The sequence below is a fragment of the Notechis scutatus genome, chromosome 14, assembly GCF_049901735.1.
Source record: "Notechis scutatus isolate UNSWTSFEM ecotype Mainland chromosome 14, rNotScu1.2, whole genome shotgun sequence".
In the NCBI taxonomy this organism is placed as follows: domain Eukaryota; kingdom Metazoa; phylum Chordata; class Lepidosauria; order Squamata; family Elapidae; genus Notechis; species Notechis scutatus.
In genome coordinates, this window is record NC_142022.1 from 7190769 (window position 1) to 7206396 (window position 15628).

At 45.5% G+C, this 15628-nt stretch overlaps 1 protein-coding gene across 2 annotated transcripts; it reads right to left on the reverse strand.

The window, feature by feature from the left end:
• Positions 1 to 323: 323 nt before the first annotated feature.
• On the reverse strand, positions 324 to 15397 carry WDR74 (WD repeat domain 74). Of its 2 annotated transcripts, none has more exons than XM_087943455.1 (12): positions 15284 to 15397; positions 14409 to 14518; positions 13168 to 13289; positions 11454 to 11517; positions 10471 to 10614; positions 10243 to 10344; positions 9514 to 9614; positions 8980 to 9035; positions 7980 to 8086; positions 7212 to 7268; positions 6112 to 6318; positions 324 to 674 (listed from the first exon to the last, which is right to left on the reverse strand). In XM_087943455.1, the coding sequence occupies exons 1-11, from the start codon at positions 15342 to 15344 to the stop codon at positions 6115 to 6117; spliced, it is 1128 nt and encodes a 375-aa protein (XP_087799581.1). In that variant the 5' UTR covers positions 15345 to 15397; the 3' UTR covers positions 324 to 674; positions 6112 to 6114. The 2 variants fall into 2 exon arrangements, with proteins under 2 accessions (XP_087799581.1, XP_026544481.2); XM_026688696.2 differs by having other exon boundaries at positions 7944 to 8086.
• Between the last annotated feature and the right edge of the window lie 231 nt (positions 15398 to 15628).

Here is a 15628-nt window from a genome sequence, read left to right on the forward strand (position 1 = left end):
ACCACATCAAGGTTGGCTGGGGGTGATGGGAGTTGCAATCCAATGCATACAAGATTTATGTTTCTCCACGATGGGAGCACTTTTAGGATTGTGGACGTCAACTCCCATAATTCTCACCCACAGCCATGCTGGCTGGGGAGTTCTGGGAGTTGAAGTCCACCCATCTCAAAGCATGCTGGCTGTGGAATGCTGGGAGTTGAAGCCCATGCCTCTTCAAAATCCCCATGTTTGAAAAACACCGAATAAAAACCATTCTTTCAGACCCAACCAACCCATTTTCTGACTGCTTCCTTTGCACCACGCACAACAACCTGCAATTTCATAGGAAACATACATGATAATGAATGTTTATTCCCCATAGCTGTACAACTTCCGATATGTTGGAACCGAGCTGTTGCAACACTAGCTAACTCTTCTGTCCAGCGGTCACAACGCAGTCTCGGCACTGAAATTGCTAATCTGGGAGCTTTGAGGAAGTCTTTCGCTGGGTCCGGCTGTTTCTCCTTCCAGGCGCTTGTTAAATTCATGGGTGCTGTTGAAAAGGGACCAACGCCTCCAAATCACAGTGACCTTGGCACTTTCCGATCTGGATGCCAACCCGGACTTCTTCACATCCAGCCCTTTTTTATGGCCGTCCGATTTTTTCCGTAATGAGAGTTTTCTCTTCTTCTTCCCTGGCAAGGCGAGAGAAGAGCAGGAAGATTAAATCCCAATTTAGGAAGGGATCGACTGACTGAACAGAGCTCGCTTTTTGCAGGCAGCTGAACCAGAAATCAAAAAACTGTGTTAAAGTTAAGTTTTTAGTTAGGTAAACTTGACAGGGGGTTGGACTAGAAGACTTCCGAGGTCTCTTTCATCTCTCTTATTCTGTTAATCAAGGAGAGAAGCAACCAAGGAGAAATTTCTTGACAGTGAGAATTATTAACCAGAGGAACAACTTGTCTCCAGAAGTTGTGGGTGCTCCATCAACTGGAGGTTTTTAAGAAGATACAGGACAATCATTTGTCTGAAATGATATACGGGTTCCTTGCCTGAGCAGGGGTTGGACTAGAACACCTCCAAAGTCCCTTCCAGCTCTGCTATTACTGTAGTGTGCGGCGGCAGCCAAAAAGCCAATGTAATCCTAAATTGCATTAACAGAGGGATACACTCGAGATCAAGTATACTAATACCACTCTATAAAACCTTAGTAAGACCACACCCAGAATACTGCAACCAGTTTTGGTGAAAGATGTTGAGACTCTAGAAAAAGTGCTGAGAAGAGCAACCAGGAGGATGAGGGGATTGGAGGGTGAAACGTACGATTGCAGGAATTGGAATAGGTCTAGTCTAGGGAAGAGAAGGACCACAGGAGACGTGATAACAGTCTTCCAATATTTGAGAGGATGCCACAGAGAGGAGGCGGTCAAGCTATTTTCCAAAGTACCTGAAGGCCAGACAAGGAATAAATGGAAACTGATCAACCTGGAAATAAGGGAGACATTTTCTGACAGTGAGAACAATCAGAAGTTGCTCTCGGAAGTTGTGAGAGCTTCATCTCTGGAACTTTTCAAGAAGAGACTGGACTGCCCACCTGTCAGATATGGTGTGGGGTCTCCTGCTCGAACAGGGGTTGGACTAGATGACCTACAACAGGGGTCTCCAACCTTGGCAACTTTAAGACTTGTGGACTTCAACTCCCAGAGTCTTAAAGTTGCCAAGGTTGGAGACCCCTGACCTACAAGGTCCCTTCCAACTCTGTTAACCTGTTATAAAAGGGCCAGCTCAACCCCCATTTTTTGGAAGCCTTTCAGATGTGCTAGGCCCAGATCCGGGTTGGGAAACACACATTCCCACGATGCCAGCTAGGTTTGAAGAAAGGAAGGGTTAGAAATACTTCCCTCCATGGCAGTGAAGATTTGGGGGGAGAATTCCCAGGAGCGGAAGACCACCTCCCCCCACGCTGCACAATAAGCCACGCCCCGTTACGCCCCGAACGTTCCATCGGGAAGCTCCTCCCACCCACGTGGAGCAGAATCCCCGCCTGGGATTCCCTTTAGGGCCGGTGGTGGGGGAAACCCCAACCTCCCTCCTCCTCCGCCGATCCGCCGCTCACTTTGTTCCGTCTGCGTGGAAGTCGATGTCCGGGGAGACCGACCCGTGTCTTCCTCCGCGTCGGAATGCCCTTCGTTGGATTCCACGCAGCCCATCGCCCGCCTGGATGGGGGGGCCCAAGCCCCCCCCAGTAAGGGACGCGGGGCCGCCGCCCGCTGCTGCCTCCGATGCCCTGGCGGCTTTTGTGAGCTCACACCGCCGCCGCCGCCGCCCTCCCCGGTGTCCCCCCACCTTGACCCCACCCGTGCAGAGGAGATCGCGGGGGATCCCCCTCCCACCATCGCTTCTCCCCCTCCCGGGCTCTCGCCCCCCGCCCACGCGTGATCCTTTGCCCGAAGCCATTAAACCAGGTTTCATTTGCAAGGGGGAGAAGCATTTAAAAACGAGGGTCAATTCAAAAGAAGCCCCCAGGTGAGGAGCAGAAGGTCGTGGGAATTGGGGGGGGGGGCTGGCAGGTGTGTTTGGAAAACTAGCGTTAAAAATTAAAGGCCATTTTAATTTTAAATGTTCCCAACGGATCCCTTTTAAGGTTTTATACCGTTGCTTTTTTCCCCCCAGAGGGGGCTTTGAAAAAGAGATAAAGAGGCTGAATAGAAATTGAACCATTTTATAGGCAGCCTATATAGAACAGGGGTCCCCAAAACTTGGCCACTTTTAAGACTTGTGGACTTCAACTCCCAGAATCCTCCTAAAATAGCTGGCTGGAGAATTCTGGGAGTTCAAGTCCACAAGCGGCCAAGGTTGGGGGCTCCTGCTATAGAATAAAATAATAAAAAAATAAAATCAGAGGCTGGGGCAGGAAAGGGGATGGAAACTACACCATAGGGGGAAAAAGTTTTCCGGTTTAGCTTTTGGCTCCCTAAAGCCTTCAGATAGACTGCTTCTAAACCTGGAGGCTCCAATTTCCCCCAAGGGAGCGAATAACCATTTATCGAACCTTCTCTTCAGCAATTTTAAAACTTGTCCTATTGTTAATTTATTCCATTTGCATGCTGCCCACCGCACACGACTGGGGGCGGCTGGTGATAAAGATAATGATTAATACAAGATGATTAAAATTATAATTAATCCCAGATAAGAATAACCCACTGGGGTTCGGGCAGACAGCGTATTCAATTGAATGAGTAAATTACCTCCTCTTGAACTCAATCCGGTAGCCTGATAAACCACTTCAAGTGGCAAGGACCTTTGTCAAAGGACGCCTGACTTGCTTAAAACACAGATTTATTTTTTTCCTGGCTGCTGTGCTTGTGGATATTCTTTCTGCATCTCACACACGTACTTTCTAGCTCACAACAAACGCTATTCCTTTTTTTTTTTTCCCCTTAAGCAACTGAAGAGATTTCTTCTTAAGAGGTTATATCCCTCCTTTATTTATTTTTCATAAATAACTCAAGGCAGCAAGCATACCTAACACTCCTTCCTCCTCCTCTCCCCCCCCCCCCCCACAACAACCCTATGAGGAAGAGGGACTGGCCCAAAAATCACCCAGCTGCATTTCACACTTAAGGCAGGACTAGAACTCCCAGTCTCCTGGTGATTGACCCAGTTACCCAACTGCTTTCATGCCCATGGCAGGACTCGAACTCCCAGTCTCCTGGTGATTGGCCCAAAGTCACCCAACTGCTTTCATACCTAAGGCAGGACTAGAACTCCCAGTCTCCTGGTGATTGGCCCAAAGTCACCCAGCCAGTTATCATGCCTATGGCAGGACTAGAACTCCCTGGCTCCTGGTTTCTAGCTTGCTGCCTTCATCACTGGACCAAACTGGCTCACAACTAAACTAAGAGATTTGAGTAAGTCTCTTTATTAAAAGGACTTGGCATCTAAATCCCTTAGAAGTTTGCAAACTACACATCTCTTTGTAGGATACAACCTATCAAATTATTTTTTTTAGCACAATGTAAAGCAAGCGGGGTCTTTCAAAGTATCTCCAGTTCTTGATTCGAGCTCAGCTGCCGCATCCCAAACCCACAAATAATCACCTTAATGAGTCGTAGCGTCTTGACATCACGCGATCACTTACCTGTGAATATCCCAGCCTACCTCCAACAAGAACAATCAATGACTGGGTGAGAGATTCGCTTAATTGCTTGCTGTTGGCTTAACGACTGTGGCCCAAAAGGTGGTAAAATCGGGTGCGACTCCCTTAACGACCGCTTCACTTAGCAGTGGGAATTGTGCTCGTTAAAACGAGGACTAGCATAAATAAAGACAGGTGTGCAGAACGGAATCCAACCCCTTTGCATCCGAAAGTCGGCTGTGGACGGCTCCGTTTTGCAAAGGCTCTCCTGAAGAGCAGGTAGTCCTCGACTTACAGCAGTTCGCTTAGTGACCAAAGTTACAACGGCGCTGGGAAAAAGTGACTTAGGACTGTTTTTCACAGTGCAGCATCCCCATGGTCATGGGATCAAAATTTGGCCACTTGGCACAGCTGATTCGATATTTATGACGGCTGCAGTGTCCCCTTTCTGACCGACAAGGCCAAGGGGAAGCCAGATTACTGAACCACGGTGTTATTAATCAGGGATCCCCAACCTTTCGACGCGCGGCCCGGCGGTCAGCTGGGAGTCATGTCCGTTCCGGCGTTAGGCTGGCGCGCCATCTTTTGTGAAAATCACTTCGGTGACATCATCGAAGTGATTTTCGTCAAAAGCGGCGCCAAGCGCTTGGTGAGCTTTTTGGGTAGAAATGGCTTTCTACCCGGAAAAGCTCACCAGCGCTGGCGCATATCATTTTTGAAGAAAATTGCTTTTTTACCAAAAAGATGGCGGCGCCCAGCAACCAGCGGCCGGTAAGGCTTGTTCCGGCCGGTTCACGTCCATTGAACCACGGTGTTATTAATAACCGCAGTGATTCATTTAACAACTGTGGCGGGGAAAATCGTACAGCGGGAGATAATTCGCTTAACAAATGCCTCACTTAATGATGTCAACGCTGGGCACAATTTGGGTCATCCTTCGAGAGCTACCTGCATCTTATATTATATATATTTTTTGGTCGTATAGGGTGCCTTTTATTTAAACTGGGATGCTTCTGACACAAATGAAAACACCAAGCAGATAAATTGAATACAGAGGGAACAGGAAAAAAAAAATTCCCACCTATTTCATTTTAGCCGTCAGTCCTGTCAAATCTTGTACAGCAGCGGTTGCCAACCAGTGGGCCAGGGCCCACTGGTGGTCTGTGAGAAAATTTTGGTGGTCCGCAGAGAAATGTCATCCCTAAAGCAATTAATCCAGGCTGCGTGGGAACACAAGGCTGCACCGCCCACATGGCCCGCGGGAACACAAGGCTTGCGTCCCTTGCATTACGCACAACACGAGGTAGTGAGAGGAGGGGTTAAGGGCAGAGGGGGTGAACTTGCCCCACGCGCCTGGCCTGGCCACCGGGCCGCTTCCTTCCACTTCTTCCTTCTTCTGCTTTTGGCTGCACACAAGGAAAGCAGCAGAAGTCTTTCTTTCTCTCCCCCAAACTCCACCAGAAATGAGTCTCTGGGACTCTGCAAGGCCTCCTGCTCCAAGAAGCTGCACTGGTAAAGACTCATTTCTGGCAGAGTTTGGGAAAGAGAAAGTAAGACTTCTGCTGCTTTCCTTGCATGAAGCCCAAAGTCTCTCCCTTTCTCTCTCTCTTGCCCCCTGAGAACGGAGCTGGAGATGACCCCAAATAAAGAACGATCGATCGGTAGGAAATCGGGGAATTTTCCTGCAGACTTTTTGGGGATTTTCCCATGGTCTCTGGTCTGCGGGATTTAAAATTATGAATGTGGTGGTTCCTGAGGTCCAAAAGGCTGGCGACCCCTGTTGCACAGGAACTGTGTGTGCTCATTCCTGCTTTGACAGCATCAGAACTCGCAGCCAAGGGCTTAAATAATCTTTTTTCCCCACGGGAACGGGGCAGCCTGTCTTCACTGACCTCCCCTCCCAATCAACGCACCAAAGACACTTCTCAAATGCGTGTCCGGACGTTAAAGAAACCCACGAGATGAGAGTTTGCCAGCAAAGGTAGAGACTATACCTCTCACCGCGAACATAATTTAGTCTTTTTCATCTTCTTCAGATTCTTGACGGTCGGGTCCTTGGGGAGTTTTGGATTCCCCGTCTGGGAGCCAAGATCCTGATCGATTTTCCGCTTGGGAGCCACCACTTCCATGGAGTTCCATAATTCGTCCTCTTCCTCTTTCACCTCATCCTGCAGGTTAACGGACGGCTCGAAGTCCTCACTCTGCAAAAAAAATAGAGAGAGAAATGGATCCGGGAGGGGAATTGGCGGGGGGGGATTGTCCATGAGAAAGGTTGGCAGTTCAGCGGTTCGAATCCCTAGCATTGCCGCGTCACGACGTGAGCTCCCCGTTCCTCGCCCCAGTTTGTGCCAACCTAGCGGTTTGAAAGCACGTAAAAAAATGCAAGTAGGAAAATAGGGACCACTTCAGATTCCAGATTTTTTTTTTAACTACCGTTCTGTGGGCATGGCTTGGTTGGTGTGGCAGGGGAAAGGATACTGCAAAATCCCCAATTCCCTCCCCACCCCACTGACCTGCTTTCCAGCTCAGTTCTCCTGTGCAGGGCAACCCAAGAAAACCCAGCCGATCAACTGGGACTCAATGGGAGGCGGAGTATAGATGGGGTTGGCAGGGCCAGTCAAGAGGTGGGATTGGCCGGGTTCTCCGAACTATTCCAAATTTCCACTGCCGGTTCTCCAGAACTGGTCAGAACCTGCTGAATACCGCCTCTGTAACCGCTTTGGCGGGAAGGGAACAGTGTTCCATATGCCTTCGGCGTTTAAGTTTCACCAGCCACATGACCACGGAGACGTCCTCGGACAGCGCTGGCTCTTCGGCTTTGTAACGGAGATGAGCAGCGCCCCCTAGAGCCGGAAACGACTAGCACGGATGTGCGAGGGGAACGTTTTACCTTTATCCAAATCTCCTGTCAGCCTCATAGGTTGATTGGGAACAATAGTGCAGTTCATCTTACGACCATTCGTTGAACAACTCACTCAAAGTTATGGCGGACTCCCCCAAAGCTACTTATGACCCGTTTTCAATGTTATGATAGCCGTATACACACACAATGACAAACACACAAGAGACACATCCCAAGCTCATGGTAACTCACCTCCCATTTTTCCCTGCTGGCCAGCAAGAGGCAGTTCAGTCGGGATTTGAGATAAACCTGGAATCAAGACAGATGCAGTAAGAAATGTTTAAAAAGGGGAATACATTAAGTCGAGGATTTCCTGTATCTTGGGTCAAGCTTTCTTGGAGATCCAGATCCAACTTGATTAGAGATAAAGTGAGGAAGCCTGCAGCTCACACAGGCTCGCCCACCCCACAATCATTTGGAGTGAGCTGGACCTTGGAATCCTAGTGGACGATCATTTGAACACAAGCCAGTCGTGCGCGCAAGCTGTTGGTTGTATAAACCGAGGCAAATAATCAAAGTCACGTGAAGGATTAGGACAGCTTTAAAAAGTTTTCGTAAGGCCATGCCTGGAATACCGCATCCAGTTTTGGTCACCAGGTTACAAAAAAGATGTTGAGACTTTGGACAAAGTGCAGAGAAGAGCCACGAAAGCCTGGAGACTAAAACATACGAAGAATGGTTGCAGGATTTGGGCATGTGAAGTCTAGAGAAAAGGACTAGGGGAGATATGATTAGCAGTATTCCAGTATTTGAGGGGCTAACACAAAGCGGAGGGGGTCAACTTATTTTCCAAACCAGAACAAGAAACAATAGATGGAAACTAATCAAAGAAAAAAAAAAGAAACCTAGAATTAAAAAGAAATTTCCTAACAGTCGGGACAATTAACCAGTGGAACTGCTTGTCTCCGTAAGTTGTGGGTGTACCTTATGTTCTAAACGCTGGCTTTGGAGGTTGTGTACCCGAAGGAAACGGTCCAATCCACACGAGGCAACCACAGGAAGCGTAGGGTGACATTGGATGGCGCGGACGCTGCCGGCAAAACCCTTGAGGCACTTCACCAAACGCCCTGTGGCAGAGAGATTCCAAGGTTGAGTCACAAGGACACCTTCTCACAAAAATCCCACATCTTCCCACAAAATACATGTGATAAGACCGACTCCGTCAACCATATTTCAAGTGGGAAACTCTAAATCAAAATTTAGGAATTTCTGGAATCCTGGCACCCAAGGCCAATTGAACTATCAATAGGCACAGAGAGGTAAACAACATTTACACCCTTTTGGAAAGACAATAAGCAAGCTAGGAAGGAAATAACAAGGCCAGAACACCTCCTCCACACCCAGATAAGCAGGGATTAACACCAGACAAACAATCAAGCAGAAAACCAATACCCCAATCAAGGTATTATCAAGGGGAAAACCACAACCCCACCCATATTGGCACGGCAAACCGCTGTATACAAACAGGGAGCAAGCCCCACACTCCCTCTCGCTGATGATGTTACTTAGTTGGGTAATGAAAAATCTGCAAGCAAACAGCACCAAAAGAACCAAAGGCTCCATGATTTACAATTGCACGACTCAGTTAAATTATTGATCAAGCTTTTAGCCCTCGGGCAGGTAAGGTAGAAATTTTGATGTGCCAAGATTTGGTTTGCCCTGCCTCACAGCAGCGGTTCTGACCAATACACAAAAGATTAAAGTCGAAAATATAATATACAAAATAACAAGCCCAGTTACTAAAGCAAAATAAAGATAGTACAACCCAAATCTGGGCCTAAAATTGTTCCATTCTCAATCCAAAACAGAACTGTCGTGCCATCTATGTGTTCTTCATAAATCTTGTTAAAGAAAACTCCGTGGGAATGGAGCATAGAAAACACAGCCTGCTTTCATTCTCCAAATTCTCTTTTTTTGAAGTCTTTTGAAGTAAACCCTATTTTTTCTTCTCCACTTATACCTTGCCGTAGATCTATCACCGCAACGTCTCCGTGGGAACTGCCAACAACAGCAGCACTGGGGAGGAAAAAATAGAATGTATGTGTTTTTTTAAAAAAATCTTGGTTTGCAATAGAAAATCAACAAGGAAGCAAATGGTTATCTCCATGCAAGCACACACACACACACACACACAGAGAGAGACAGATATTTCTCTCTCTGGGCACACTAAGAATATATCTGAGGAACAAAACTCCACATTGGTGACGGGAAGGGCATCTGGCCATTAAAACACTCTGCTAGCTCAATTCAGTTGCCCAGACTCCAACCTTCAAGGGATTATTAAGAGGATGATTCCATTTGAAATTCCACGGTATCTTATCTTTGGCATTCTATTTTTATTTATTTTTTTAGAAAATTTGCGCATTTTTCATTCACGTTTTCTTATGGTTTTTATAAAGCAGAGTTCTATTCCAGAAGAAACACCTGCCCCTACTTGTATAATTGATTTCTCCAAAAGCTTCTCCGTTTCGGGGAGAGAGAAAGAGAGACTCACTTTGCGTCGGAGGTGAGCGAGAGAGCTGTAAGTGGGTACTCGCCGAAGGTCACCTCCAAGACTGGACGGCGTTGGGGACAGCTGGGATCGTAAATCCGGACCTGGATGCAGAAGGTCAAAAGAATCAGGCCCAATTCTTGCACAAAAAGCAGGATAGGAGGAAATAATGAAAATTAAAGAAATACCTTAGTGAAGAGGAGGTGTTCCTCTCCATTTTCCTCATTACTTCCCTTTTTTCTTTCCTCCGTCCCTTTTTTCCTTCCTTTCTTCATCTTTCCATCCATTCCTTCCTTCCTCCTCCCCTTTTCCTTCCTTCCTTCTCTTCCTTCTTCTCATCCATTCCTTCCTCATTCTGTTCCTCCCTCTCCTTCTTTCCTTCCTTCCTTCCTTCTCTTCCTCTCCTCACCCATTCCTTCTTTCCTTCCTCTCATCCCTTCCTTCCTTCTCTTCCTTCCTCTTCTCATTCCTCCCTTCCTTCCTCTCATCCATTCCTTCCTTCCTCTTCTTCTCTTCCTCCCTTCTTTTCCTTCCTGTATTTCTTTTCCTTTGCACTATTTAACCTCTCACTCCCATATTTTGAAAAGACATAGTTCTAAACATTAAATTGTTCTAAACCACTTTCAAGAGCAATGCTAGGTGGAGTTATTTAGTGCAGTTATTATTAGCCAAACCCAACTGATACACTCCTTCCAGCGACTGAAAATCTCACATATCTTCACCAGCTTCTACCTGATGATGTCCGGTGCAGGTCACAATCTTCTCCGATCCAGGCAGGAATTCCATGTCCCGGTCCCAGATAGGTACCCTCAGGTCAAGCCAATCGTGACGCACCTGTGACAGGTATAAAGAAATCACGTGAATGCAGGAAGGAGCCTCTCGAGTCCAAAAATTGCAAACCCAAGGCAATGAACCAAGCATGTGCAAACACAAATCCAGACAGGCCAATAAGCTACTCACGTTTTTGGCTCGAAAAACCGGTTCCTGAGGCTGGTGCAGGTCCCATATTTTCAGACAATTCTCTTTCCCCCCTGTTGCGATATGGTGACGCTGCTGGGAGTTTTGCCTCATGCGGCACACGCCGGGCCCCACCTGAATCTCCACCTGCCAGAAGGAGAATTTGGTGAGCCATGATGAATTCAGCCACTTCCTTTCTTTTTTGGGGGGAAAAAGATGATTTTATGAACTATTCTACTGGCAATAATAATAAAAAAACTAATACAAAAGAATGAAAAAAAAGAGTAGGAAGAGAAAAAATATACCATGAATGGGTTTGTATGTTGTTACTGAAAGAAAAAATATATTTTTACTCAAATTTGAGATAGTTTACTCTAGTTTGGGAAGTATTGGTCTATGGGGAGAAAAAGGGAATTTAAAAAATGTTCTTTTTCTGATGTTCTTTTTCTGCCCAGCAAGTCGATATTTCTATCTTACGCTTTTTAATCAACAGCTAGTTTGTTCTCTTGGTTTAAGGTACCAGGCTAGAAACCAGGAAGTGGTGAGTTCAAATCCTACTTTCGCCGTGAAAGCCGGCTGAGTGACTTTGAGTCAGTCTCTCTTTCTCTCTCTTTGCTTACTACACCTTACAGGGTTGCTGTTGTGTGGAAATCGGAGGAGGAATTATTACGTATATTCACCACCTTCTTATTTATAAAAAAAATAACAAAGGTGGGATATGAATAAATACAATGTACTGTTTAGGAAGAGTGCTTACCTATGCTTTCTGATTTTCTAATTAGCAAAGATTGAGTTAAAACAGTTAAGTTTATGCCGAATCAATTTCTTGACCAACACAAAATTACAGACATGCCTCCTCTATAACCACCCCACACAAATGTCATCCATTGAGGCAAAAACATTAGAGCTATTCAACAGGACTAACAAAGAGACAAACCATCTTAAATTTCCCTCTGGCCTCACAACGAATACAAGGCAACACTTACGTTCTCCGAGGGGGAATCCCGCCAGATTTTCATCAACCCAGACTCCACACAGGTGATAAGGGAACTGCAAGGAGCAAAGAAAGAAAAACAAAGGCAGAAAAATATTTTTAGATATAAAAATAGGAGAAAGGAGACTTCAAGAAAGCAAGTAAGTGGTTTCTTCCCGAGGTCCTGGTGCCAAGATTGGCATGGTGTGGTTTAAGGATACAAATTTTATTTATTTTTTGTTTCAATTAAGGTTTTGGTGTTTTTTTTGGCTTAATTTTAATGTCTTATTTATTTCTGGTAATGGTTGACTGCATAGGTTTTCTTTCTTAAATACAGGTAGTCCTCGACTTATGACCACAATTGAGCCCAAAATTTCCACTGTTAAGCCAGTGCCAGCATTCCAGAAAACCTCCACGCCAACAAATAACTCCGAGGCAGATATCGTCTCCAAGGTTCTTTTTATTGGAGTAGTAAACTGGCATATCTGGGGAATCCCGAATCTGAAAGTTCCAGGTTTCCTTTCAGTAAGTGAAAAATTACAAATCCACCCCCAGCACCCCTCATCGCATCACATGCCCCAATCACCATCCATCCCAGCTTGAGACATCCTCTCACCCAGGTGCAGAAATGACATGACCTTGACTTAGAAGAAGAATGCTATTGTGTCTAACCACATACACTCCATTTTCCCAGGCTCAAGAATGTGGCAGTGTGGAAGCGTTTGGTGCTAACATGGCTTCCAAAACTGACAGCCAGGCACTGAAGAGAATTTTCTTAGATTTTACGACCTTTCTTGTCACAGTTGTTAAGTGAATCACTGCAGTTGTTAAGTTAGTAACCCGATCGTTAACTGAATCTGGCTTTCCCATTGACTCTGTCTGTCAGAAGGTCGCAAAAGGGGATCATGTGACCCCGGGACACTACAACTGTCATAAATACGAGTCAGTTGCCATGCGTCTGAATTGTGATTGCATGACAAGTGTCCGGATTTTGATCAGGCGACCACGGGATTGCCGCAACCGTTGTAAGGGTGGAACACGGTCATAACTTTGAAAGATCACTAAAGGAATGGCTGCAAGTCAAGAATAGAGCTTACAAAAACAGCAGTGGCACATTAACTGTGTGGGTGCCAGGCTCCACTCAAAACAAAGGAAACCTTAGACTCCAACGTTTTAGAGAAAAGGATTTTTACTGAAAATTGAAGTGGTAGCATCAGAAGAATTCAAGATCTGAGACAATAGGCGTGAAAATTACATAAAGAAAGTTATGCCAATGTTCCCACTCCCAATAACTCAAACTGGCCATCCAATCTGAGATGTGTATAATATCATGTGGGGCATCTTCAAGTGGTGTTTGAGACATCTGGCACACCAAGATGGGTGACCTTGGCCTGGACAGATGAAAGGCTACAGCTGCGCAGTAAACAAGGAAGCATAGTCAAGTAAGTTTTTCCAAGTTTTACATTTCACCATCTCAAGCCTCCGGCACTCTTCCTCTCCCTTCCCTCCCGTTTTTTTATGGCAGCCAGAAAGATAAGCAGAAGGAGGATTCTTGAAGGCTGACATTGGGCAAGAATAGGTTTGGAGGGCAAGTGTGCAAAAGTCTTTATAATCGTGCAACTGCCTATTCAAGGTTTGTTTTCATCTCTTTCTTATCTCAAGTAGGAAAAGGAAAAAAAAACTGCCATTTTTTCCAAGACAGGGGAAAAATGAAATGGGATTCTTACCCATCAAGGACAGCTAAGCCACAAAACGGTCCTTCACCTCCATGGCAGTCTCGTGATTCGATAAACTTGCCCTTTTCCGTACTGAATAATCTGACGGATCCATCGAAACATCCCACAAAGATCTGTGTGGAAAAAAAGAAAGCCACAGGATTCATTAGGCCAGTTATGGATCTTCAGGGTTAACATTTCTTAGATAGCTCAGGCTAGGTCACAGGCTCAACCCTTGACATTTTGAATTAAAATGATTTCGGTAAGCTACAAGAGGAAGGAGGAAATACAGGCAGTCCTTGACTTACAACAGTTCATTTAGTGACCAAAGGGACAACAGCACTAAAAAAAAGTGATTTATGAGCATTTTTCACACTTATGACCCCATTGCAGCATCCTCATAGTTATGTGAGTCACTTAACCATTTTGCTCATTTAACAATTGTGGTGATTCACTTAACAGCTGTGGTGAGAAAGGTCATAAAATGGGGCAAAATTCACTTAACTGTCTGAGCAACACAACTTTTTGAGCTCCATTGTGGTTATAAGACGAGGACTACCTGCAATAATTTTAAGACCATTTTTTAAATGCAAAAAGGTAAAAAACATTTTACGACCTTTTTGGCCACAGTGTGAATCAGGGTAGTTGTTAAGATTAGTAATACGGTTGTTAAGTGAATCTGGCTTCCCGATTGACTTTGCTGGTTAGAAGGTTGCAAAAGGGATCATGTGACCCTGGGACACTGCGACCGTCATAAATATGAGTCAGTTGCCAAGCGTCCGAATTTTGATCACGTAACCACAATGGTCGTATGTGTTAAAAAAAACCAAAAAACAATCATAAGACATTTTTTTTCACTTACTGTTGTAGCTTTGTACGGTCACTAAATGGACTGTGGTAAGCCAAAGATGAAGTGTAAATAATTAGTAAGTCTGTATCCCAAAGGTCTTCAAACTGGGCAGCTTTAAGACTTTGTGGATTTCAACTCCCAGAATTCCTGAGCTAACATGACTGGAGGAAGAATTCTGGCAGTTGAAGTCCACAAGTCTTAAAGCTGCCCAGTTTGAAGACCCCTGCAGTGTATCCCATCTGACTCTGACTCCGGGCAGCTCACAAGAGTCAAAGAAAGACATTACAATCAAATCAATTAAATACAACAATTGGCCAGAGCGATGAAGCAAAAGGCCCTCGTCCCTCGTCAAAAGTCTGGATGAAGCCGGCAAAGAACAAGCAGAATGGGCAGATCACATCACCTCCGATTCGTACGAATCTCCCCAACACATGGCAGTGACAGCTTCTCGTCGACTGAGCGTTGTTTCTCCCATCCTATAATTCGTGGCCTGTTTCTTCTGCAGGTTGACCCCTAAAAGTGGAAAAAGGGACGTCATATGACAGGAAAAAGAGTAAGAAAAAGAATAATTATAACAGCCTATTTTCCCCCCTCCCCTAAACCTCCCAGCAAGAGACAATAAAGGAGAATATTAGAGAGCAGCAGTTGCCTCAAACGACAATGTTGCTGGATGATGGACGAAGCTCCGGCTTTGTTATTCTTTAAATAATAATGATGATGATGATGTTGGATGATGGACCAAGTGGTCCCTTCAGCTCCGGCTTTATTTTTATTTAAATAATGATGATGACAAGAACAACAACAATAATAATGGTGTGGGTATGTATATATGATTTATAATACATATAATATGCTACTAAATTATATGCCCCATCTCACCTAGAGGTTTAGAAAGTGTGTGTGTGTGTGTTTGTGTGTGTGTATACACACATACATATTCACATACATACACACACATATAATACTATATAATATACTATTAAATTATATGCCCCATCTCGCCTAGAGGTTTAGAAAGTGGCTTTTAGCTTCCCAGTCAATCAGTCAATATGGATTCAGCAAGTGAAGCTGAGATTTCACTTCCCTCCACTTTGCCCTCTCCATTCTCCGCTCGCCTATTTCCCTTCCCACTCTAGGCATGCCCAGAGGCACCATGCACATTCAGAAGCAGCTGTTTCCCCCCACCACCCCCACAGGCTTCCCCGACCTTTCCTGGCTTCTTCCACCCCTAAACCCTCCATTCAAAATTCACCCCAACACGCGGCAAGTCCTCGTTACCTTTCAAAATCCCCGTTTCGGATCCCACCCACACGTGGCCGCCCCGCGCGGGAGACGCCATGCCTGTCTCCGCTCCGCAGGCTTTTGCGGATGTTTCCGGGCCGGAACGATTAAAGTAACGGACCGGATCGTGCGCCCGTGCTTTTGATTGGCTCACGCGCCGCTTGGGTGCGTCAATCAAAAACGTCCCCCTCGCGCTCCTTTCCCCCTCTTCAGACGGTCCTGCCACTTTTGGTACAGGGAAAAATAAAGCATTTGCAAGGATAATTAAAAGCGGTTCATTTGATTATTATTTTTTGAAGAGGTAGCTGGTTAATTTATCTACATTTTTTTTATCCTGCTTAT

Excerpts from the sequence above, each read along its gene's own strand:
- WDR74 (XM_026688696.2), bottom strand. The coding sequence starts at position 15,344 with ATGGCGTCTCCCGCGCGGGGCGGCCACGTGTGGGTGGGATCCGAAACG. Across the intron at positions 14,519-15,283 it reads CGAAACGGGGATTTTGAAAG|GGGTCAACCTGCAGAAGAAA; the intron begins GTAACGAGGACT and ends TTCCACTTTTAG. Across the intron at positions 13,290-14,408 it reads GAGATTCGTACGAATCGGAG|ATCTTTGTGGGATGTTTCGA; the intron begins GTGATGTGATCT and ends TTTTCCACACAG.